General features: G+C 48.2%; 1 protein-coding gene across 2 annotated transcripts in view; it reads left to right on the top strand.

Annotated features, from left to right (window-relative positions):
• Window positions 1-25,160, top strand: part of Ttll11 (tubulin tyrosine ligase like 11) — a 234,034-nt gene that overhangs the window by 141,512 nt on the left and 67,362 nt on the right. Inside the window, exon 7 of one of the 2 annotated variants that reach the window (XM_057755097.1) lies at window positions 24,148-24,246. The exons of the other annotated variant lie outside the window; for it this stretch is intronic. Coding sequence (XP_057611080.1) covers window positions 24,148-24,246 — 99 coding nt within the window. The remainder of the gene's footprint in view (window positions 1-24,147; window positions 24,247-25,160) is intronic. 2 annotated transcript variants of the gene reach the window in all.

Here is a 25,160-nt window from a genome sequence, read left to right as displayed (position 1 = left end):
AGCCTAGAGTATTTGGCAGACAATTTTCAGAGGGAGGAAAACTCAAAAGAAGCATGTGTAGTGATGGCACCAAACCATCCAAGTTCCAGCAACTGTCATTCCACGCTGATTGCAGCCAAGATAACCACTGGCTACAACCCTGTTTGGTTGGAAGCATTACCCCAACCCCCTGGCATCCATTCTAAAATGTTTGGGTGGAACTTTCCACCCCAAGCCCCCTCCCTTGGGAATTGCCACAGTCCAGACTCCACCTCTGAGAAAGCCCGCCAAATGGTGACTCCTCCCCAGAGAGGGTCAAGACTACCCCACAGGCTATTTAAACTGCCCACCAGAGACCAAACACATGGTCCTTCTGGTTCTCCTTTCCCCTCTCCGTGGTTTTCCCTGTCCTTCCCGGGGCCCTAGAGGGCCACCCAGGAGCACTAGCATCCACTAAGCCTGGGCTTTTTCTAATTGTAATTGATTTGGTCTGATTTGGATTATTGTGCCAGCAGAGAGGCTTATTGGGCCAAAAAAACCTTTACGAATCCTTTGGTGGAACAGGGCAATGGTGGCAAATGGTGCCAGTACAAACAGAGGCAGGCAGATCTCTTGTGAATTCAAGGCCAACCTGGTCTACAAAGCACATTCCACGACAGCCAAAGCCACACAAACCCTGTCTTGAAAAATAAAGAGAGAGAGAGACAGAGGCAGAGAGGTGAGGGGGGAGGGGGAGAGAGAGAGAGAGAGAGAGAGAGAGAGAGGAAAGAAGGAAGGAAGGAAAGAAGGAAGGAAGGAAGGAAGGAAGGAAGGAAGGAAGGAAGGAAGGAAGGAAGGAAGGAAGGAAGGAGAGACTGCAGCAGTGACCTTGGAGGTGTGAGTCAGCCTCAGAGTCATGGGTGACCAGCATAAATGCACACGGAAGCACCGTGTGGTGGGAACACATGCCTGCATTACACCCTTCTAAAAGAATCAAGTCAAGACAGAAGGATGAAGTCCTGGAGAACAGAAACACTAGCTGGAGGAACCTAAGGGTTACCAGTAAGTTCTTCTGTAGATCTACCCAATTGTGCCTTCTGGGTGAACTCAAGCTGGAAGGTTTTACTCAAACTCCAGCAGCTGAGGCTGAGGGCTGGCTGACTACCAGATATGTGTACCCGAAAACTGTCACCTCTTCAGCCGAGACTGCTCCCTGCACAGGCCACCAGCATCTTCCTCTCCCACCAGAGGCCACCATGGCTAGTTCAATCAGCTTCCCTTCATCTCCCAGGGGCCTCCTATTGTCCCCTCTGGTCTGCAGGGTTCCACTCTTTTCCCAGCCCGGGCTCTCCCTGCCCCTCACGCTCCCTAATTGAAGCGACTCTTAACTTGTGGTTGGGAGAGCTGAAATTCTCAAGGTGCTGGAAAAGCACACAGAAATAAATCAGTCGGCTCCCGAGGGGGGCTTGGCACTTGGGGGGTAGGGATTACTGAAGTTTAATTTACACAACAGCTGTGCTTCTAAAGGGGTGTGTGAATCAGTCCACAGGCGGTTGAAAGACAACGGGGATGGGGATTGTTACTTATAAGACCCCCATAGCGAGCTCTTTTGTAAAACAAATCTTAGCAAGCTCCAAAGTCTGCCCTTTGCCCTTCAACCCAAGTGGATTAACAAGACCCTTTGGACTTTACCATACCTCTGCCTAGCCGCCTGGGCTAAAAATAGCTCCTAGTTTAAAAAAAAAAAAAAAAGAGCATGAGGTCCACATTTGTGAATTCAAGGAAAGAAAAAAGTGGCACGTGGGATTTAACTTCACTTCCTGAAGGACCAGGGACTTCTTCCCCTCCTCCTGCCAGCTGGAGCCTTCTTCCTTTATCGCAGGCCTAACAACAAATTAGCCCCTCTTAATTTATCCTCTGGTAAATCCTTCTGTTAACAAAGTAGTGTTATTAATTAAAGGGTCTTAGAAATGTGTGCAGATGTCACGACAGTTGGAAAGCTAAGGATGCTCTCAGTGTCTGTGGGTCAGCAGGTGTCCCCTAGGCAAAGGGGGGCCATGAAGGTGAGGATGCCCTCGGTGTGAGTGTGAGGACTCCCTCTCTGACTAGGCGGGATAGGAAGAACGGGACAGATAAAGACCCCTCATTCTGCAGTCTAGTTGATGCCTCTCCCCAGAAGATGTCCCTCCATTCCAGAACAGTAGCATTCTCTTAAGGCCTTACTCCCTAGCTGTAAACTGAAGGACTCTCACAGATACCCCATTTTCAGTGAAAGGACACATCCTGACCACCCCACCCCATACAAGCCCAATCGCTCTGGATTTATTTTATTAGACTGTAATCCCTGTTCGGCCAGCTTCAAATCTCAGTTATTTGGGGGAGAAAAAGGAAAATAAGTTTCTTTTTTTTTTATTTATTTATTTATTTTTTTCTTGGAAAATAAGTTTCTTAGCACCCTTTGAGATGTCACTGGAGAGCCAACAAAATGGCACTAATCTTCTGCTAAGGTAGACAGTTGTCGCCCTTCTTTGAGAACCTGACACCCAGGCTCTCTGGTGAGTCTTGTTTTCTTCCCAAATGCTTTTCTTAACCCTTGCACACACAAATATAAATTTGTGTGTGTGTTTATGTATGTGCATATATATGTGTGTGATATAGGTGTGCATGAGTGTGTGTGTGTGATGTATGTGATATAGGTGTGTGTGAGTGTATATGAGTGTGTGGTGTACCTATGTGTGATATAGTTGTATGTGTATGTGTGTGACAGTGTGTGATATAGTTGTGTTGTGACAGTGTATGTATGTGTGTGATATAGTTGTGTGTATGTGTGTGGCAGTATATGTGTTGTGTGATATAGTTGTGTGTGTATGTGTGTGACAGTGTGTATATGTGTGATGTAGTTGTGTGTGTATGTGTGTGACAGTGTGTATTTGTGTGTGTATATATGTGACAGTGTGTATGATATAGTTGTGTGTAAGAGACAGTGTGTGTGATATAATTGTGTGTATGTGTGTGACAGTGTGTGTGATATAGTTGTGTGTGTCACACACTAGGCTTTAATGGCCGTGACTATGCTGGGGGTGTACACTTAGGAACCGTCATCTTGTCTGCAGGTCTGTATAGCCAAGCAGACCTGGAAGTTTCCAGTGGGAACTCCTGACCTGTTCACGTGTTACATGGCCAGTCTCTACAGCCGTAGGTACAGGCTGATTAGAGAGGCACCGTGTTTCAGAAGAGGAGGGCAACCCTGCCTTCAGTTTCATGACTGAAAAACAAAATTCTACATTTCTAAGACAGACAAGCTGCCTGGTGACATCCATCATGGTTTCCTGGAAGGATACAGCGTTCATCAGCTTGACATCACAGGGTCAAGCAGCTCGTCAGCGAGTCTTATGTCATTGGGGTAGCGTCCCGAGAGCAGGAGCCATGTCAGAAGCACTGATTTTAAACTCATGTTGTACAGCCCTTGGCACACAGAACATTAAATGTCGACTCCCAGTCTTCAGCATCAGTGAGTGCTTTGTTAGGTCTTTGGAGGATGTCTTGGCCCAAGGCTCCTTTCTCTCTCCTGAGCTGGGTTTCTGGATGGCTCTTCCCTTCCCTCTGTTCTTTTCATTTTCCAGAAACCTGGAGCCAAATTTGTGGACCTAACCCTAGCAGCTGTGCAAGCTTCGCCCTTTGGTCTCTCAGTTTGTCCGTGGCCTTACCCTCCCCTCCCCTTCCCACGCTCTCCCCAGTCCTCTTTCCTGGGGATGCTCTCCAGGGCATTTTATACTGCCCCTTCCCCTCCCTTATCGCCTGTACCTGTCTGTCATTGTTTATCATCTGGTGTCCTACCTGGCGTGGCTTTATCTATCATCTCTGTCACTTGCCCTCTCTCTTGTAGATCTCTGTGTTAAGACACTTCATATTCTTTTTTGCAAAAGAAAACATATGCTTCTTTTTAAATCAATATTTTAAAGCATTTAAATTCTCGTTGTCATCTTTAAAGTTGCTCAGCACTGATTTTGATAGAAACTGCAGAGGTGAACACTTAGTCTTTTAACCCAGCCCCTTTCCCCCCTCACTTAGGCTAGTCTTTGGAAACTATGCCAGTTTAACTGAATTTGCATTCTGATTGAACATCCCATTCACAGAGAAAAGCGCCAGGCAATAGGTGCACGGCTCAGCAAGCTGTCACAGAAGGACCAAGCCCAGGACGAGATGGGCAGCATTTCCAGTATCTCAAAGCCTCCCAGTATCCCCCACCGCCCCCTCACTGCCACCTCCTCACAGGTACCTGCTCCTGGCTCCTACCCCCTTAGGCTATTTTTGGCCTGGTTTTTGAGCTTCATACACAAACACCTCTGTGCAGTGCTCACCACGATGCTTTGTATGCGGCTTCTCTCCGTGATAACCAGTGCTGTCTGCACTGGGAGTTCAGCAGCTATTCATCCTTTTCACTATTGTGTAGAAGGGAAGGCATCTTGGGAATGTTGCTGTAGCTGGAACTGATGGCTTCACTTACTTGCAGTGTCTGGCTACTGTTTTCTGTTGTCTGGAGGCCCAGGATAAGTAATCAGAGAAATAGAGTGAGCTGAGTGGAAGGAATGCTCAGAGGTCATCCCTAGTGGAAGAAGGAGTGCTCAGAGGTCATCCCTAGTGGAAGAAGGAGTGCTCAGAGGTCATCCCTAGTGGAAGAAGGAGTGCTCAGATGTCATCCCTAGTGGAAGAAGGAGTGCTCAGAGGTCATCTCTAGTGGCCGCTCTCCCAGAGGACAGACCATGGCTTCTCTGCAGCCAGCTCCACGCTGAGCTGCATCCTTATTGCGGCTCTGCCCTTCACTGAGCTGAGCTAACACAGTTTGCTTGTTCAGCAGACGAGCATTGATTAAGCTGCTTCTCTGTGTGTTGTGACATACCAGAGTCTGAAGCCACCAAGCACAAAGCAAGGCCTTTGCTGCCCTCTCGAGTGCGTCCTAATGACACAGTAGCCTCAGCCTCACTTGAGTGTGTTGCTGACGTTAGCGTTCTGCTTATAATGACTGCTCTCTGTTAGACCTTGAGCAGTCTCCCTCACACTGACCCCACCCCAGACTCCTTCCATCAGCCACCTCCATTCCCCTCGGGGCCCATCTCTGCCTCGGTAACCCCACACAGTACTTTCTCTCATGCCCCACCCTGTGATCTGTCAAACCTCTGTGGGCTGCGGTCTGGGTCAGCCAGGGCACCTCTCACAGCTCAGTTGGTAAAGTTCTTGCCATGGAAGCATGAGGACTGAGTTAGACCCCAGAACCTGTAGAAAAAACTGAGTGTGGCCGCATGTACCTGAAACCCCAGTATCAGGAGGCAGAGACAGGAGGACCTCAGCGCTCATAGGCCCTAGTCTAGCCAGTCTTGCCTGACAAATGAGTTCAGTGAGAGATCCTCAAAACCAAACATACCAAAAAGACCCAAAAGATTGAGAGTGATTGAGGAAGATGTCCAGTGTTGACCTCCGACCTCCACGTACAGTGACATACCTCTATGTCAGTAAGCTTAGCGGAGAATGGCGCCATTTTCCCGGCAAGTTCCTCCCCTCCTAGCGCAGTGGCTTCCTCAGGTCCTAGCCTGTGATGTGTGCACATGTACACAGATGTGGCCTGCGGTATAGCATGTAGAAGGGAGAATGAGAGGGCCTGAGGAAGGCTGGAGTGAGGGTGAGGGACACAGCAGTGGTACGGGAAGCTGTGGAGCTAGCTGCATTTCTGTTTCAGCTTCATGGACTGTCTGGTGTGTGTGGTAGGAAGTGTGGTACATAAGTACACAAAGATACAACTGATGGAAGCTCATAGAGACTTGGAGCCTGTGGGTCTGTGTAGGTCCTCCTTTGGCTGGTAGAGTGAATTTATCTGTGCAGTGTTTTTTATTTGTAAGTTCCTTATGATAAATTGATTTTTATTAAAAAATAAGGCAAATCAATTAGTATTATTTTAAATACATCCTCAAAGAGTAAAGATGAAGTTAGGTGTGGTAGTGGGGTATACTTGTGATCCCAGTACTTCGGGGGGTGAGGGGTGGGAGCAGGGACTTCATGAGTTCGAGTACAGCTTGGATTACATCAAAAGAATTAAAAATTAAAAAGAGCAAAGATACCTTAATAGACTTCCTACCACATTACATTATCTAGAATTAGGTTACAGTCCCAACCTTAAATAAGTATTGTCAATAAGACTGGACCCACAGCAGCCTACCGTTAAGCAATTCTAGGCTGGGGTCAGCCTCTCTTGAAGCATGCGTCTTTGAACAAGAGAACAGAAGCCAAAAGGAATTTGAGTCCGCCAGGCAAGGGGAGGGACCTGAGTGAGCTATCAATCATGTCTACAGAAATTTCCTAACCCTAACATAAAGCCACACTCGGTTTCCAGGTAAAAGGCAGTGTGGGCTTGAGTGTGTATCAGGTGGGGTGGAGTTTCTCCCACCACCTGACTGCCATCAGCTGCAAAGCGACCCCTAAGGTGGTGAGCTGTTCCCGGCAAGCCGTCCTCGGCGAGCCATCCTCGGCGAGCCGCCCTCAGCGCTAGACAAGCTCAGGATCCCTTTGGACAGACACCTTCCTCTGTTCTTCTCAGGTTTCCTTCCTCCACACTGTATAAGGCTCAGCTTAGAAAACGCCTGCATCGACAGCCCAGTCAGAGTCTCAGAACCAATAAGAATTTTCCCGGTTGGTTTTGCTGTACATTGTTACCCACCGCATACCAAGGCTATTTTCACTTACTGCTTTGTCTAAAAATATCACAAAAGTGGTAGGCATCTTGGTCATAAACAGCGCGGATGGCTTATCAAGTTTGTATTTCTTTTTTCTGAGATGGGTCTCATGTCCCTAACTGGCTCCTACCCTGGAGCTTCGGACCCCCTGCCTGTCCTCATGCTGGGATTACAAGTACTCATGACTGTCTGGTACGTCTATGTGCCGGGGCTCAGACTCGGAGCTTCCGTGGACCAGGCAAGCACTCCATCAACTGAGCATTGCTGTTAGACCTGCGGTTTAAATATGACTGAAAAGGCAATGTTCCTTCAACCCTAGCCCCACTTCCCAATGAGAGACATTCTCCACTGCTTGCTTCTTTCTGAGCTTTTTGTTTGGATACCTTAAACCTACAAAGACACGCAGAACCTACACTTTCCTGAGCATGCATCTGCCCTTCTGAGACTTTAGTTTTGTGTTCTCCAGAACAGTGGGAACATGTCTCCACACGAGCAGATCCTGAGCTTCTCATCACTGCTGCTCTGGCCTGTTCGCTGTTCCAGTCTGGGTACTTCTCACTCTCTTCATCACCGACCCCATGATTGTGAGACGTCACTTAGTTCAACTTTCCCGCGTTCTGTGCAAGCTGCCAGGAGCACCCTGGTACCCACCCATCTGCAGGACTAAGATCACTAGGTCAAAGAACAGGTGATTTTAAATTCTGACAGCTACTGCCAAAACTGATGAGGGTGTTTGGGGCCAGTTGAAGAGGATAGGTATTTTCAGCTTTGCAGACTTTACAAACCAATAAAATGTGAAATTACTCACACTCACAACACACACACACACATGCACACATGAGCTAACATGAAGAAAGTTGTCCACATTTTATGTCTCCATGTAAAAGATAATTTCTAAATACCAATTTTCGCCAATTAAGTATGAAATCTCATGTGTCAAAATGTGTGCAATTTTACATGATTTAGCTTAGTATTGTCAACATGGTTTCATAAAAGCATGGTCTCCATATGTTCACACCAGCACACGCGCACACGTGTGTCTCACTTCCCTGTGATGTGTGCAGCCCTTCCATCCTCCATCAGCAGCTGTCTGCCCTGTGACTGAGAGGAAGGCACTGTCTGCAGGAAGGGTGACATGTTAGGGAGGGATAACACATCACATGTTCTGTCCCAGGGCCCCTCTAGGATGGCGTATTAGCCACGAGCCTGTCACTGTAACACAGTAGTTGAAAAGAACTTGTGGCTTGTGGTCTCGGAGGTCTCAGTCAGGGGTTGGCTAGCTCCATGGCTTTTAGACCTGTGACGAGGGATGAGCTTTGTGGAAGAAAGGCGTGCTGAGAGCTGCTCACCTCTCTGTGGCACAAAACAGATAAAAACGCTCAGACACCAGACATCCTCCCTGAGAGTGTGCTCCAGGGCCAACTTCCTCCACTATATCCTCCTCCCTGTTTCTATAACCTCCCCCAGAGTGTCAACAAATCCTGAATGGATCTCTGGGGGCCTCATGATCCAAGCACTTCCCAAAGCCCACCCATCAATTGATATCCAAACCTTTAACACATGAGACATGGGGGAGGGGTGCATATCCAAACCACAACAGGTAACTTGAGGCCGCAGCGATGAGTCTGGATGAGACTCCAGGAACTACAGGGCGCAGGCTCCTGACCTCACTCTACATCGAGACTTGCTGTCCTTGCCAGGGCTTCCAGCCCAAGAGGGACATGAATTGCTAATCTTCTTGCTTGATGCTCAGGCTACAGCCTAGCTCAGAAGCAAGGCTTCTCCACGCGGCCATGGGCTCTCTGCGTAGGAGAGGGAGGTTAGGAGAACTCTGTGGTGGAAGCTATGGAGCTGGGGAATTCAGAAAGGTCTAGAGATCTGCTAGCGGACAAGAGCAGGGCAGGACTCTCGTTTCATGACTGGAAAGGTGGAGGCTTACTGAGATAATAAACAGTCACACTTAGCTTTATGGTTGACTCTAATTTTCTTTATCCTGTTCAACTTTAATTTCCTGACTCTCTCCAGTCCAGACAATGGTGCTACCTCACAGGCAATGTTATTGTGACTCAGTCTAAAGAGACTTGAGTCAGCAAGCTTTTCCTTCAAAGGTTTGATATAGAATACTTTGGTCTGAGCCATTTACCCTCTCTGCGTGACATCTACACAGCTCAGCTATTGCAGCATGAAATTTAACTGGAGACAATGCTTAAATATACATGACTGTGTTCTAATAAAACTTTATTTACAAAAGCATATGACAAAGTTGTTTGATCCATCATTACAGTGCAAAGAATAATAAAGACTGCCTTTGGATCAAATACCAGCTTTAGTGCCTAGAAACTACATCTCCCAGGTGAACTATTCCAGCATTTTGACACTTTGTTTCCTAAAATGTAAAGCAGGACAGATACTAGTTGCTCCCTGCAAACTCCAGAGAGCTGGCTCAGAAGGTGCATGCAGAGGTAACGCCTCATGGTGCAGGCATGCGCAGGTGCGGGGGAGGGGGGGCAATGGTTAGTGTTAATGCTAGATTCAGAGCCTGCAACCCAGGGTCTTTTGCACAGCTCCATCTAGGGAATACCATGGAAGAGCAGGAGGCAGGATGCTGAAGGAATGGCAGAATGGAATGCATGGGACTTTGATTTGATTTGGACACGAGCCCGGGGCAGAGAGGTTGTCCTGGTCCTCCGTGCACAGCAGCATGTCAGTTCCGCAGCATCCTTGGTTCATTCCATCACAAGCAGCTTACAGCTTCCAGAAACACAGTCCTAGACAGATGTCAAGCCTATCTGGGGATTAGAAATAGCCTCTTCCATTAAGCTTAAATTAACTTAATCACCAGGTATGAAAGATGAGCAACACAAACAAACAGCATTCCCCGAAGCTTTCGTTAAAATTAAACTTCTATTTAAAATTTAGCTTGTATTTTGTAAGACTTGAGCCACTTCAAAGAGATAGTATCTGCTGCCAGTTTCCGCGCTGACAGAGTGGCAGAGATGAATGTGCTGGAGACGGTGGTGGGCTGTGTAATTTAACTTCGCCTCCCTCGCCTCTTCTCACGGACCGGACCGAGGGATCTGGATACGGTAGAGAAATGACTAGATCAGTCAGGTCTGGTCCGTGAGCGCTTCCCCAACCCGTCAGACTGGTCCAGTAATAGGAAACTCAGAGTCTTGCTGTTTGGATCCATGCTACGGAAAGTGAACACACGAGAAAACAAGCCGGAGGGAAGCTGTCCGCAATTAATCATCAGGAGACTTCGGGTGCCGAGCCTCCCTGCTTCTGCTTGCTTGTCTTGGCTGAGCCGGGTGAGCAGGGAATGGGCAAAAGGTCAGAGTTCACTGCAGTCTTTATCAACTGTTATGGGAGAAAACACATGGAGGGAATTCAGCCGAGTCTGGAAGGTACCGCAGGGAGAACACCGGGCAGAGACAGCAGGCCTCAAATCCGGGCCCTTTGTTCTCTGCCCACCGTCTAGAGCAAGTCTCATAATTTCTCCAAGCCTTGGATTCCATAATCTGCCAAATAAGGAGAGTAACTCCACAAAGGACCATTGTGAGGCTTAGGGAGGTTCTTCAGAAGGGCCTAGAACTTCTCTCATCACATTTGAGGTGCCCCCGTAACTAAGAAAGTCACCAGATAACCATTTGCCAGGTTCTGGATAAGGGAGCAGGACAGAGACTCTAGGGAGCCACAGATGTGATGAGAGCCCTGGCTCTCAGGATGCACGGCGCTACAGCAGGACCAGAGGCCTGCCTATCTGACAGGCAGGCAGATGACAGTTGAGGAAGGTGGACACAGTACAGCACTGTGTACTAGGTCTCAGTGACAGCAAGGCTTGCTTGGCTTGTGTATGCAAAGGCAGGAAGAACATGATGGAGGAAGGGTTTGAAGGGTCCTGAGCAACATGGTATTGTCACCTGGAGAGGAGGGTGGAGCATATCTGAAGTGAGTCTCAGAGCCTGGCACCACACGTCCCCAGACCAGAAGGTGTCCCTTACAAAAGGAAATATCACTGTTTGCTTTGACTGAGCCATAGATCTCAGGGGAATCCAGGGGTAGAGTTGAGAACACAGGCTATGAAGAGGCTCAAGTCAAGTCCTGCTATCATACACCAATGGAGACCTATCTTTTGCTTTAAAGCCCATGTGACTGTTCCTGATCGCAACCAGCTCCTCCCGCACATGCTCTTCAGAAACACCAAGACGCTCAAGCCACAGGGTTTTCCTTGGTAGTTTGCCTTTTACTATTGTAAAGTTGACTTATTAATCAAAACAATAATTAGATCGGAGACAATCACAGATGCCTAGGCTCTTTCCTACATGACCTGAAACATGCTCATTCTATGGGAAAATGATCGGAAGTTCCGACTACTTCCGAGGCAAGCGTTATCTAAGAAAGGGTGGTAGAAAAGCTGTTTTCCCCAAATATTTCTGTCTTGACAGATCTGTGTCACTTTCCCTAGGAGCCTCAGCCTTTGTCTTGATGACAAACGTGTGCTAAAGCAAGCGGCTGGAGCTGGGGTTTCGTCTGGAGTCGCAATAACACAGTACCACCTCCTAAACTGTTACCCCCAGCTGACAGGGAAGCTGTGAAGGCTGCGGAAAGTTTCTAGAGCCTTCACAAAATCCAGGGTGTCTTCTGTGCTGCAGAATGTTACAGAGCATAAGACTCTGGAAGCTCAAGCCCCAGCGAGAGCTAAATACCAGACGTACCACACAAGAAAAAGCCGCAAGACAAAAGACTTGCCCAATTTAACTTGCAGAAACCAAATAGGTAGATGTTGTCCCCCTCCCTCCGCACCCCCCCCCCCCGCTACTCCTGCCCCAAGAGAGCTGCTGTGGTAAAGCTCAGAGTCTGCAAAGCACGGAGACCATGTGGTGCTTCTGATTTTGGACTGAACTTTGTATTGTACAGGCAAAGTGGTTAACCCCTCAGAGGCCTTGCATGGCCCTTGAGCCTGTGCTGCTGACTACAGAGCTCCACCCAGAGGTTCCCTGGGGAAGTCTCGTTGGCTGTTGGGCTGGCAGGGAAGGACTCAGGGGGTCCTAGAACCTGATGTGTCTCTTCTTCCCCACTGCCCCAGGCACCAAAGCATCACGAAGCAAGCTCAAACTGTTTTGTAGAGCGGTCATTCAAACATCTACCCCTGGAATCTCAGCGCTCAAGGTGTCATGCCCAGTATTTAGAACCATCTCAGGCTGTACTTCTGGAGACCTACCTCCAAGCCTGCCATCCTGGGAGCATCCCTCACACAGAACTCCTGTCCGCTATGGTCCAGAGGGCCCGGGCTATGGCTCTGTTCCTTTCATTTTATATAGTTCTGGAAGAGTCCCTTCCCACAATGGATTCATTTTCTTAGACCTAAAAAAGAAGGTTGGGCCTAAGCAATTTCTCCAGATCTTCCACAGTAAACAAACTGATGAACACTGGTGGTTTGGTTAAGACACGCTCTAAGTGTCATGGTGAGCCTTTGATTGTGAGAGACTCTTGAGAACCTTTGACGTCTTCTGTTTTCAGGCGATCTTGTCTATAGCTCTCTACGCATCTTGGCTGATGCCATCCATTTTGTGACTTTGCCACTCTCTTCTCTCCCTCCTCCTTTCCCCTCCGCCCTGCCCCCTCTTTCCAAGGTCTCCATGTATAATTCAGGATGGGCTCCATCCCTCCAACCTCTAAGCAGCGGGAAGACGGGTGTATGCCACCACACCCATCTTGGGACTTTTTATCTGAATGATGGTTCCACACCCAGTTTGGGACTACTCTGTGGTGGCTTGGTGTCTTTGAAGAACATGGCTTTTCCAGGTGGCTACTTCTCCTACTCTGTTTCCTGGCTGGCAGCTGTTTCTTCATCCTCTGCAGACCATGTGGCTCTGACATCCCTTCCCTTCTCTCCTCATTTTCCGGTATCCCTCACTGTGTGTTGATCTGAAAGTCAATTCAGCACACTTGTTAGAAGCATGGGTAAAGTAAGAGCGTATGGGTGCAATGGGTGGCCCTTTGAGCCCCTTATTGCTCATCCAGACATTGACCTTAGTGGGTAAGATTCCAGCCTGGACTTCGGCTCTTCCAGGGACTTCTCTGGTTTCCTGGTTCCTCAGCCTCTCCCACACAGAAGGGTTTTTGGGTACTTGAGTTCTAACAGAGAAGCTGCATCTCTGCTCTTGTGTTTTCTTCAGTGTCCGTCATAACCTTCCTCTCTGTTCCTGTCGCTCCTTCACACACCTTAGGCTCCACCCCGCCCTCTGAATTCCTAACTCACAACTTTCCTCCTGCACTATTCAGTTCCTTTGCTGGAGTCTGTGTGTTCTGTCCTTCCGCCTGCTGCTTAGCTCTCACTCCTCTGGGAACCCATCCCATAATACCCCCTGCAAGCCAAGCCCTTACCGTCCCAGCAACCTCGCTGGCTTATCCGTGCATTGCATCAGGTATCTGTCTGGTGACACCACTTCCAAGTATGAAGCCTTTTGCAGCCATAGATGCCTGATTTGCTTTGTCTCCCTTTACCCAAATCAGTGCCTGGAACCTTTCTTCATTATGGTTGGAAGGATGAATGAATGAGAAGGCAACATAAGACATGGACACTCGGCGAGACAGCCGTCTGTAGGCCACGGGGGCAGGCGTATGGCGCAGCTCTAGGAGATGGACTGCGTGGCTGCCTTTTGGTCACAGCCAACATTTTTACTAGTTGAGGAAATTGCCTGGATGGAGAAACAAAAGATAAGAGAAAACCAGCTGATTGGTGGTGGTGCACACCTTTAACTCCAGCACTCGGGAGGCAGAGGCAAGTGGATCTCTGAATTTGAGGACAGTCTTGTCCACAGAGCGAGTTCCAAGACAGCTGGGACTACAAGGAGGAAACTTGTCTTGAAAAAAAATTTGCACAAGAAGAAGGAGGAGGAGAAAGTCACCACAGAATGGGAAAATGGCATGATTATTACTTACTTCAATATTTAATGAATTCCCCAATGATATCAGGTTGGAGAGGGAAACTTCCCGGGGCTCATGCAGTACTAGCACGTGGTGGGGTCTTTCACAAAAACAGCTTATTCAGTGTGGTGAGCCAAGTTTTCTAATCTGGATATAAAGATTACTGAGGCCCGAGAGGACACCATGTTGAGACCCCTACTCTCTGGCGCACTGTTCTCTGCCCAGACTCATCATAAGAGAGAGCATGTCATAGCCCCGGGGCCTCTACTCAATGCTTTTTCGTAGTGAATTTCTTCCATCTTCTGGGTGTGCATATTTTACATGACCATAGATGCATGTGTGTGTGTGTGTGTGTATGTGTGTGTGTGTGCTAGCCAGCTTGCTGTGTGGATTCCCTGTCCTCATCTTCAAGACTGGGATTTCAGAGTGGCTGTCTCTCACTGACATGGTTTTTATAAGGGCTTCTGGGAAACTGAACTCAAGTCTTCATGCTTGCGCTGCGAGCCCTTGACACTGAGTCGACTCCCAAGGTCCTCTGGATGAACCTTTGCGCTCAGATCTTAGCATTTTCCTCAGTTACATGTAGCACAGTTAAAGTGTTTGATCAGTTAGAAGTCACGTCTTTTCTACAGCAAGACACCACATATGTGAGAATCCCCGGGGAACTCTGCAGTAAGATTTAGCAGATCGCAAATGTCTAGACCACGTATCCTCAGAAGGTTGCTAGTGATGGAAGCAGATGTGTGGATGATCTCAAGATGGCAGACAGGGGGAGGCTAGTAGCTTCCTGAAAAGGAAAAAAAAAAGCTTACATGGCTTCTAGGTAGTGTGGAAGGAGGGCGGTGGCCTCTGATTGGTGGAAGAACAGCCCCTTGACCCTGTCTCCTGTGGGCTCGCATGCTCATTCCCTTCAGTCTGTAGATATTATTGAAGGTTCTGTTTTGTTGGGACGCTCTGAACCCTGCGAAGGTAGAGAGTGGGGTGGATCCTGCCACTCTCACCATCCTGCATCCAGAAGACGTTCTAGAAGGACCTCTGAAGTAAAGGACGTGTGCAAGGTTAAAGGTCAATGTGTGGAATTAGTCCTTCTGCCATGTGGGGCTTGAGGGCGGAACTCAGGTCGCCAGTCCTGCAGTCCTGGAGGCAAGCTCCTGTTCCCACTCAGCAACCAAGCATGGACACTGTGGGGGTTTTCTTCTCACTGTGGCTCTGTGTGCGGCTTCTGGGCTAGAGTGGGGTCTCCTCCCCCTTTCCAGCACCAGTCTCTGGCTCACACTGTCACCCTGGCGAGCAGTCCCCGCATGCCTGTCGGCTCCAGTTAGACACTGGTGGCTGGGCCACATTGCAGAAACCTTAGAGTTTGCTTTTCAGAGCTCCCAGAGGAGAGACACCTGAGCAAAGAATTGAAATCTGACAGAGAGCCAAGAGCACTAACTGCGGCCCCGGTGGTGACCTGTGGAGGGGAGGGTGGGAATGAGGCCCTGGCGGTGAGCTATGGGGTGGAGAGTGGTTAATTCTGCCTGCACAGATGGGGGAGGATCACAGAGAATAGGGATATTTTCTAAAAATGTATTGCATGAATGGAATTCCGAACAGCTAATGTACTGGGTTCACGCTCTACACCAGAAACTCTAAAATAGAGTCCCGTCTCCACATCCGACCGCTTGGGCTGCTGACACACCGGCAAGCTCACAGCTTTGAGAAGAGTCTGAAAAAATAATTGGAGATACGAATCTCACTGACTATTTCTTATTATTAGGAAGTAATTGGGGTCATTTGAAAATATTGCTTAATCTCATGCCTTTCAGTTTCACGTGCTTCTTTCTGTGTGAGATAGTCTTTTTTTTTTTTTTTTTTTTTTTTTGGTTTTTTTTTGAGACAGGGTTTCTCTGTATCTTTAGAGCCTGTCCTGGAACTCCCTTTGTAGACCAGGCTGGTCTCGAACTCACAGAGATCCGCCTGCCTCTGCCTCCCGAGTGCTGGGATTAAAGGTGTGTGAGATAGTCTTAATTCTTCTTTTTTCCTTTCTTTTTCAAGACAGGGTTTCTCTGTGTAGCTTTAGAGCCTGTCCTGGAACTAGCTCTGTAGATCAGGCTGACCTCGAACTCACAGAGATCCACCTGCCCTTACCTCCCGAGTGCTGGGATTAAAGGCGTGCGCCACCACCGCCCAGCAATAGTCTTAATTCTTGATGTGGAAAGTGATAGCAAAACCTGCCGTCCTGTCTTATCTGATTGCAGTTGTCAACCTCTTGGCAAAGAGATTGTAGGTGTGAGCTTTGAATTGGAGCCTGTGAGTTCTTTCCTGAGCAATGGACAAGGTCCCAGATTAAGCCAGATTATATGTCAAGGGCCTCCGAAACCTGGCAACTTAGAAATTTCACTTCTGGGAGTTTGTTCTAAAGATATAGGCTAAGAGTTGAGGACAATAGTTTGGTATACGTTTCTCTGAGTAGGAAGAGTTGAAAGCAATCTTAATACCCAACTTGAGGGATGTTCCCTGAGGAGGATGCTTAAGTGCTTACAGTAAAAGTTAAATGTGAGGCAAGCTGCAGTGGTGTGCATTATAGATGGTGATTTAACTGCACGAAGGTAGAGTCACAGAGAAGACCAGAAGAGATGTGGTGTAAGATAGGCAGCTGGGCCGTGGTGGCGTGCGCCTTCAGTTCCAGTACTCGGAAAGCAGAAGCAGGCGGATCTCTGAGTTCCAGGACAGCCAAAGACACACAAAGAATGCTATCTCCAAACAAGACAAAACAACAACAACAAAACAACTGCCTCCATAATGCAGCTCGGCCTCCGGGTGCCACATGGGCAGCAGGTTGAGAACTTGGAGTTCCAGGGAGCATGTCAGAGGAGGTTACAAGAGGCTTTCAAATAAAAGGCCATGACAAACCACGCACAGATCCATCTGAGTCCATAGCTGTGGCCCAAGATAGGTGGGGCAAACACAGAAAGCCAGGCCTTGTTTGATCCTGAGCCAGGTGCTTGTGGCCTCAAGTTGCTCACACTCAGCATAAAGTTACAGTGACTTGAACTTGCCATCTGCATGGAAGGAGGAAGCAAGGAGTTGTCTGGGCCCAGTCAGATGGGTAGAGATCTCAGTCAGGGTGTCCTTTTCTAGGGAAACACAGTTCCAGACAGACATGGAGGATGAAGGTCAATGGGATGGAAGTGGCCAACCTCTGTGAGCGTGTAGTTGGTACAAACACGCAATGGCAGCTGCATTTGGAGGTTTCTGTTAGATGCCAGGATTTCAGGCAGAAGGCAGAGGATTACAGCAGTTCTGAGGAAACTGAAGCCCTATTTGCTGGACTGAAAGCAGCTCCAGGCTTAGACAGGGCTGAGTAGATTGGTAGAGGCTCCTGGCCTCTTTGGGACCCAGGCTACCATGGTAGCTGGTCTAACACTAGATGGACAGTGCACTAAATACACGACCATGTGCAAAGGCCACCCAAGCAGCTGTGAATGTCCACTGGACAGTCGTTGGCGTGGAAACGCTGTCACGCTGTTAGAATTTTCTCTAAGAGGGCGTGGGAAAGAAAGCCGTCCCTGGTCAAGCTCCATCCACACGCACGAGAGGCTGAGTCGCTGTTTATATTTAACCCACGCCGTGCTTGACATCCCGAGTTAGAGAACAACAGGATAGACATCATCCTGTTCAAAGGACAACGGGGAAAGACAGTCTAGGAGGTTCTGTGAGTGCTTGAAGTTGACTTCACCCTCTCCATCTTGCCAGCAAATCTGTTCTTTGTGATGGATTTGTGAAGCATAACACAGCACGTCCAGACAGCTGGGGGTTGTCCTTGCTGGCTACTGTTTCACCTGGGTGTGTGGTGGTGGAGGATATATGTGTGTTTCTGCTCTAAAGCAGGCTGTGAGAGAATGTATATATTTGGGATGTGTAAAAGTAGCATGTATTTAATCTCTACAGGCAGGGTTCTACGGGTTGGACGTGGGCCTCAGGTAAGATCTCTGCCACTGCGCAGGATCTTATCCCTTTAAAACAGTGGTCCCCAACCTTCCTAAACACTGTGGCCCTTTAAAGTTCCCCTTGTTGGGGTGACCCCTAACCATAAAATTATTTTTGTTGCTACTTCATAACTAACTTTGCTACTGTTATGAGCCCTGATGTAAATACTTTCAGAGATACTGGTTTGGTAAAGGGGTTGCAACCCGTAGGATGAGAACCATTGCTTTAAAAGGATATTTTGAAATAGGATCTTGTTGAGTAATAACGCCTGGGGTTAGACTTACTCTGTAGCCAAAGTAGGCCTCGAACCTCCAATCCTCCTGCCTCAACTACACAAGTCTCTGGAATCACAGGCCAGCTCTGCCTGTGATATATATATGTGTGTGTGTGTGTGTGTGTGTGTGTGTGTGTGTGTGTGTGTGTGTGTGTGTGTGAGTGTGAGTATTTATATATATGTAGTCTCAGATAAAGCTCATCACAATGACCCTGCAGGAGAGAAATTATCCCTGGTTTAAAGATAAGAAAGCAGAGGATCAGAAGGGTTAAGAGACTAGCTCATAGTCACACAGCATTTCAGTGGCAGTGTTGGGATTTGAACTATTTTTGTTCCAAGTGGGTACTGTCTTCTTTTCCTTTGAAGTACACAATTCTTTTCTTAAATTTGTATTTATTCTTTCAGAATTTCATATATATAATTATGGACTTTATTCATACATATAAATATTGATATATATTATTTAATAAAAGTCCCCTACATTAATTTTCTTTTAATTCCTGTCCCACCAACTCCTGTCTTCTTCCCTTTTACTTTTCTGACTTGGGGCGTGTGTGCATACGTGTGTCCCTGAACTTAATTTTAATTAGGGCTGCCTACATGAGCATGAGTGAGGTCGTTTGTTTGAATGGGGGCAGTGCTACCAGTGGGTGTGCTGCTGAGACTTTGATCCTCTTCCCCTGCAGTCTTCAGCTGTCGGGAGCTCCCCTCTGAGGGGCGGGGCCCTGAGAGCCCCTCCCCCCACAGTAGAGTGTTGACGTCCCAGGCTTATATGCAATGGGTGGTGTTGCCAGTGACATCTTCAAAATCTAAGTAAATGACAGGACTCTCCGCCCAAGTTACTGGCACTGCTGAAGATTTAGCATCTCCTGTCCTCACAGGGTTCTGTCATCACAACTCCCAGAGGGAAGCCATGGTGGAGAAGGAGCAAGAGACCTGGCTTCTGGGCTCTGCTACCTGCTTGTTATAGGATGTTGGCAAGCGAATGTCCTCACATGGCTCAGAGGCTACAAGATGACAGGAATGAAGCATGGTAGCACGGTTTCATGTCTAGGAATTCTCTGTGCACTGGCCTCGCGTCACTGTCCCCGTGTTTGGTGTCTGAGCATCTGTGCACTGGCCTCGCGTCACTGTCCCTGTGTTTGGTCATGTCTGAGCCTCTGTGCACTGGCCTCGCGTCACTGTCCCTGTGTTTGGTCATGTCTGAGCATCTGTGCACTGGCCTCGCGTCACTGTCCCTGTGTTTGGTCATGTCTGAGCCTCTGTGCACTGGCCTCGCGTTACTGTCCCCGTGTTTGGTGTCTGAGCCTCTGTGCACTGGCCTCGCGTTACTGTCCCTATGTTTGGTCGTGTCTGAGCGTCTGTGCACTGGCCTCGCCACGTTGCTGTCCCTTTGTTTGGTCATGTCTGAGTCTCTGTGCACTGGCCTCGCGTTACTGTCCCTGTGTTTGGTCATGTCTGAGCCTCTGTGCACTGGCCTCGCGTCACTGTCCCTGTGTTTGGTCATGTCTGAGCCTCTGTGCACTGGCCTCGCGTTACTGTCCCTATGTTTGGTCGTGTCTGAGCGTCTGTGCACTGGCCTCGCGTCACTGTCCCTGTGTTTGGTGTCTGAGCTTCTGGTAAAGGTACAGGGCTCCAGAAGCTCTGAGAAGGCTTCTGAGCAAGCAGAGCCCATCCTGAGTCAAGTAATGGCATAGAACCCACAAGCATTCATTAGGACCCCTTTGAGACGGGTTAAAAACATGCTCTGTACCTGTCAGAGTTGCAGAGGCTCCAGACTCTCCCCTTGTGTGGTACCTTACAGACAGTAAGGTCCAAAGGGAATGGCTGCCATGACTGAGATCCGTTGCTGGCCCACCCTGGGTCTCTTGAGTCTACTCTCAGCCTGTGCGAGAGAAGGTGTGCAGGGACCCAGCTGAAATCCAGGCATAGAGGACTAACTAATAATTTCCTTGCACTCCAAAATGAGAAGCAGGGAAAGAGGGTGAGGCCAGCCCGTCAGCATCCCAGTGCCAACCTCTGCAAACAACTCATTAGAAACGCCAGGCTAGGCTGGGCATGGTGGTGCGCACACTCAGGAAGCAGACACAGACAGATCTCTATGAATTCAAGGTCAGCCTGGCCTAAAGAGTGGTTCTAGAACAGCCAGGGTTATGCAGGGAGACCTTATAGCAAATGATCCTTTTACACAGGATCACAAGAAATTAGCATCCATTGCCATAACAGGCACCCAAAGGGTTGCCTTACAGGAGAAGGACTGATGGTTGTAGCTCATGGCCTTGGCGCCCTTCGTCCATGATTGACTTGACCCAACAAGGAAATCTATCCCGGTGGGAGGTAGGAGCATAGCAAGCAAGACCATGTAATCAAAGGGAAAAGGGCCAGAGTCCCAGAGTTTTTCTGAGGGCGGTCAAATTGCCTAAAGACTTCCCCTTAAGAGCTCCATCTGCTCCCCAACAGCACCAGCTTGGCCACCAAGTCTTTGCCACATGGGCATTTGGGTACTCCCTAGGGTCCAGAGTGAACATAGGGGCAGGGTCCAGAAAAGAGTGGTTACCATAGCTGCAGTGCAGGGAAAGCCTCCCAAATCCCAAATCAAGAGGACACATTTGTTCAGAAAGGAAGTCACTGTACCAAGGTTGAAAACTAGTTACTTCTTGGTAGTAGGATGAGAAATATATGTTTTACATATTATCTGTTTATCCATAATTTCAATTTTCCTTCAGAGTCTGCTTTTATACAGAGTAAAAATGAATGTGATGTTTTGTTGAATCATACGCGATCTTGGGTTTCTAAGAACATAACCAACTAGACATTTGATGGAGTTCTCCTGGTGTGCACCAGATAATGTTTAAATGATTTCTTAGTGCAAAGATGGCCTGGCAGCAAGTAAGAAAGTGCTCCAGAACCCTGAACCAGCACACTCAGCACCAGGGATGGAAAGTGGGTTTCCCCTGTGGACATACCTCTGGTGGCCTGGAACCTGGGCCTGATGTTTGTAGAAGGGAGAAATACTAGAGCCCAAACAGTGAAGGAGTTAGATCAGAGATGCCCACGTGGAGTTAGAACCCCTGAGGGTTCTAACACACCTACGGAGGGCAATGGATGAACACTTGCCTGGCATGTTCTGGACCTGGGACAAGGAGTGATGGCTACATCCTTAAGAATCCGTAAACACTCCTTCATGAGAGTTTGGGATTAGAGTTTGTGTTATCTGTGTGGCTGGAAAAGCAGGGCATCCATGGTGGAAGCTGCTGTGAGTCACTGGTGTTTTCAGGAACCTGAGTGATGGACTCGACCTCACAGCTGCAACTCAAGCAATCTATAACAGTGAAGATCAGGGAAGGAAGGTCCAGAATGGAAAAGAAAGCACTATGTAAGATCTTCAGGAAAGCAGGTCAAATGAAGAAGAACAAAGGGAAAATGAAGAAATTGAAAATCAGCCACACAATGACAATGAATATTAAAATTATTGCATACATACCGTAGAATAAATACACTCAATGCCTTTAAAGAAATAAATATAAAACAGGCTGACAAGTTTGCAAAAAAAAAAATCAAATCTTTAAAAATAAAATCCAGTGTAAATAAAATAGAAATTCAGGAGACAGATCAATCAGCCTACTAGACCAAGTGAAGAGAAATGAAGGAACCAATAGACATGTTGAAGAGGTTGCTAAGAATCTCTCAAAAAACAGTGAAAGGAAAAATCAAGTACCTTCAGCAGGAGTTCCAAAAAGAGGCAATGGAAGACTGAAGAAAGTTGATATTCAGGGGAATTAAGGATGAGAATTTTCCAATGAAACTTAAAAATAAATGGCAAAATGATCAAAAAGCTCACGGAATCCCAAGGAATATAAATAAAAAGAACTGGGTGTGATGGCTCAGCCTGCCTGCAGAGGCAGGAGGATTGCTATGAACTGAGGGCCAGCTTGGTCTAAGTAGTGAGTTCAGATTGAGTTTGAGCTACATGTGAGACCCTGTCTCAAAATAAACTGATTAAATACCCATAGGTAGAAAGGTCAGAAACAGCAGGATACCACAAAACACCAAAGACAAGCGAGGCCAGGAGGGACCTGACAGAGGACAGGGTGCAGGACAGCGTGAGAATTCGCCAGCTGGGAACTTCCACGGTGGCAGCAGGGTCCATCAGGAAAGCGTCAAATGCTCAGAGAAATGAAATAGAGAGGCCGAGAACTGCATTCCCCATGAGCTTGCCTTAATACTCCTGAAATCTCAGAGCCACAGACCCCTTTGCTAAGGTCTATGGGCCCTGTCCAGAGGTGACGTCAGGGCCACGGACTGTTAGGCTATGGGAGATGCTGTCTGTGGTGACAGATTGTTCTGGATCCAATTCCCACGTGCTGAGTGCACGAATGCAGGCCTCTCGAAACACCCACTGGCTGCTGTTTATCACCCCATAAAGTGGAGAAATACAGGTTGTCTGTGGAGCGAAACAAGATCCAATAGAAAAGCTGTGGTGATGTTTCAAACCCCCATTTCTTTGCTCATTCACCCAAGAGATACTGAGTATCTGGGGTGCGCCTTACCCAAAAGCTATTGGGAGTATGTCAATGAACAAAATGCAAAGCCCCAACTCTCATGTAAGGCAAAGCCTCCTGAAGAAGGGACAAAGAACAAGGAAGCCAGACTAGGGTGGACACACTGGCAGACAAAGCAGTAAGCAAGCTCAGAGGCATAGGAATCGTGCCAGGCGAGACCAAGATGGCTGGCACAATGGAGCCAAGGGAACCAGGAGAATGGCAGCCGCCCTGTCACATAGCACATCCCCTGAGAGGGACTGTGCAGCAAGAGGGGGAGGTGGCACAAGACAGAGTCTTCCCTGAGGATATTGGGGACAGGACAGGGGCGGGCATCGTGCAGGAGCTGCTGTGAAGACAAACACCAGGCAGGCGTGATTCCTTGCTGGACATGTTCCCACTTTCTGCAGTGAAGTGTCCCTGTCCCATGGAGGGCCATGTTGACCCTATAAAGACACAAATGCCTTCGATACTTGAGTAGGGATTGTGTGGCAGGATGGTTAAGACCACAGGGTTGCAGCCATGTTTTCCCTCAGGCCCAGCCTATCCCAGCTTGCCCTCCATGCTGTTTACTTTTGTCAAGCTGACAGAGTTAGCTAGGGTGTAGCAACCTCGACTGAGGTATTACCCCAATCAGATTGGCCTATAAGCAAGTCTGTGGGGCGTCTTATTGACTGATGATTGATGGCGGAAGGTCCATGTCGCTGTGGGCAGCGCCACGCTTAGGCCCTAGGCTGTATAAGAAAGCAGGCTGAGCAAGCCATGGAAAACAAACCAGTGAGCAGAACTCTTCCATGGTCTTTTATTCAGTTCTCGCCTTGCCTTCTCTCAGTGATGGCTGTAACCTGTCAGCCAAATAGGCCCTTTTCTTTGGTAAGTTGCCTCTGGTCAACACAAACACGTGCACACACAAATACGCATACAAACATGCACACGTGCAGACATAGGCATACACACACGTATGCACACACAACATAAGTGTGCCCGTAGGCTCCCATATACGAACACACAGTGAGCTTTTGGGGGAAACAAAATGCATTCCAGCCATCCTCTTCCCAAAGGCTTTCCTGTTGGAAAGAGCCTAAGACTGTCGAGCGAGCAAAAACTTCAGAAATGAGCCAGGAAGAGAAGAAAAGGCTTGATTTCGTCCTTCATCTTTAGAGCTATATTTCCATGAACACGGGACCGCAGTTACAAACAAAGCCTTTAACAATTGCCTGGTGTAACTTTTCTCTCAGCCATTAATCCTCACATGAAGAGACGGTAGAGTTTTGATCTCGAGGGGTTTTGTTTATTTCTGGGTTTAGTGTGTGAGCGTTTGTTATGGCTTGGTTTCCCTCTGCTCCTCTCTCACTACACCTCAGCCTATGTAACTACTCCTTTGAGACCCTTTGTCCCCACTGTGAGCTCCTGTTAGGAGGGGACACTGTGATGTTTATTTTATATCCCCTGTGCCCAATGCCCAGGGCTTGTCACGTAAGCTATTTCACCTACTTTTCTGTCTGAGTCAACAAAAGGACTCTGGGAACTTTTGGTCCTGTTCAGCCATTTGTCAGGAAGTAGACTCTGAGTCCTTCCTGCCTCCTGGCACCCCAGGCCCTCTGGGCATGCAGACTGTCTCACGTGTCGTCCCACCCCGCCCCCCACCGCCACCCCGTGGATGACCTTTCTGTAGAACTTACTTCAGCTATCTCTGTCATGCAAAGCAGCTTGCAAAAAAATAGTTCCTTATGCTTTCTGATTTCAGCTTTCCAGATATCTGTATGGACAGAAAACACAGAATCCCTGCAGTTTCTGACAGAATGTCTTCATCGAAGCTTAAGGGCTCCTCGCTTTTCGTAGCCAGGTACTGACAGTCGAGCGGCAGTCTCTTTACCACCATCGCTTTTCCCAGCAGGTGTGGAGCAGGGGACCAGACAGGGAATGAGGCAGCAAAATGCAATGGAATCCATCCCCACATAAGCCAGGGCTGGTGGCACAATACCTGGAATACTAGTCCTTGGGAGGCTAGCCTGGGCTATCAAGACAGATGGGCAAAGGAGTGTGAACATGGAGGCAGGGAGGCAGTGAGGGTCCCTGCTCCACCCCTTCCCTGCACGGGGCTCAACTATGCGCGGTGTGTGTCAGTCTGTTTTTCTCCTCCCTCTCCCTCTTCCTTCCTCTCCCTACCCCTCCCCATCTCTCCTCTCTCTCTCACACAAACACACATATACATGTGGGAAAGGATGGAGAAGAAAGGCCGGAAGCCAGCAGCAACTTAATAATGACTCCAATGTTTCGCCGTGAACCAAATGCTGAATATTTTGCCCCTTTATTTCTACTTTTTGGGATCTTTTTGATATTTTTTTCCTTGAGCACATATTGACTTTATAATTAGAAAAATAGAAAATAAGCCTGAAAGAGTAAAATAGGGGGAAAAATACACATTAAGAAGCAGCCGTAAGTTGGCATTGTGTAAATGGTAGCTATTTTTAACTAATTAGTCATTACGCCTAATAATAATAATTAGGAGTAATGATTTCCTCTGGGAACAGACTTGTGCATTCGTTATTGGAAGTTGTAGATGACTCATGGATCCCTGGCCAACAGACAGGGACCAGGGTCCTTTGTCAACCAGGGCGCCCCTCACCTGTCTTCCCGGCTCTCCCACAACCCCTAACCCCCAGCTCAGCCTCGCCTCTGCTGCTGCCTCCCTCTGTCTGTTCACACAACTCCACAGACAGAGCTCTGTGCCCGCACAGATAGCCATTGCTTCTAGGC

This window comes from Chionomys nivalis, chromosome 22 (assembly GCF_950005125.1).
Source record: "Chionomys nivalis chromosome 22, mChiNiv1.1, whole genome shotgun sequence".
Taxonomy (NCBI): Eukaryota; Metazoa; Chordata; class Mammalia; order Rodentia; family Cricetidae; genus Chionomys; species Chionomys nivalis.
This window is presented reverse-complemented; position numbering and strand designations above follow the sequence as displayed.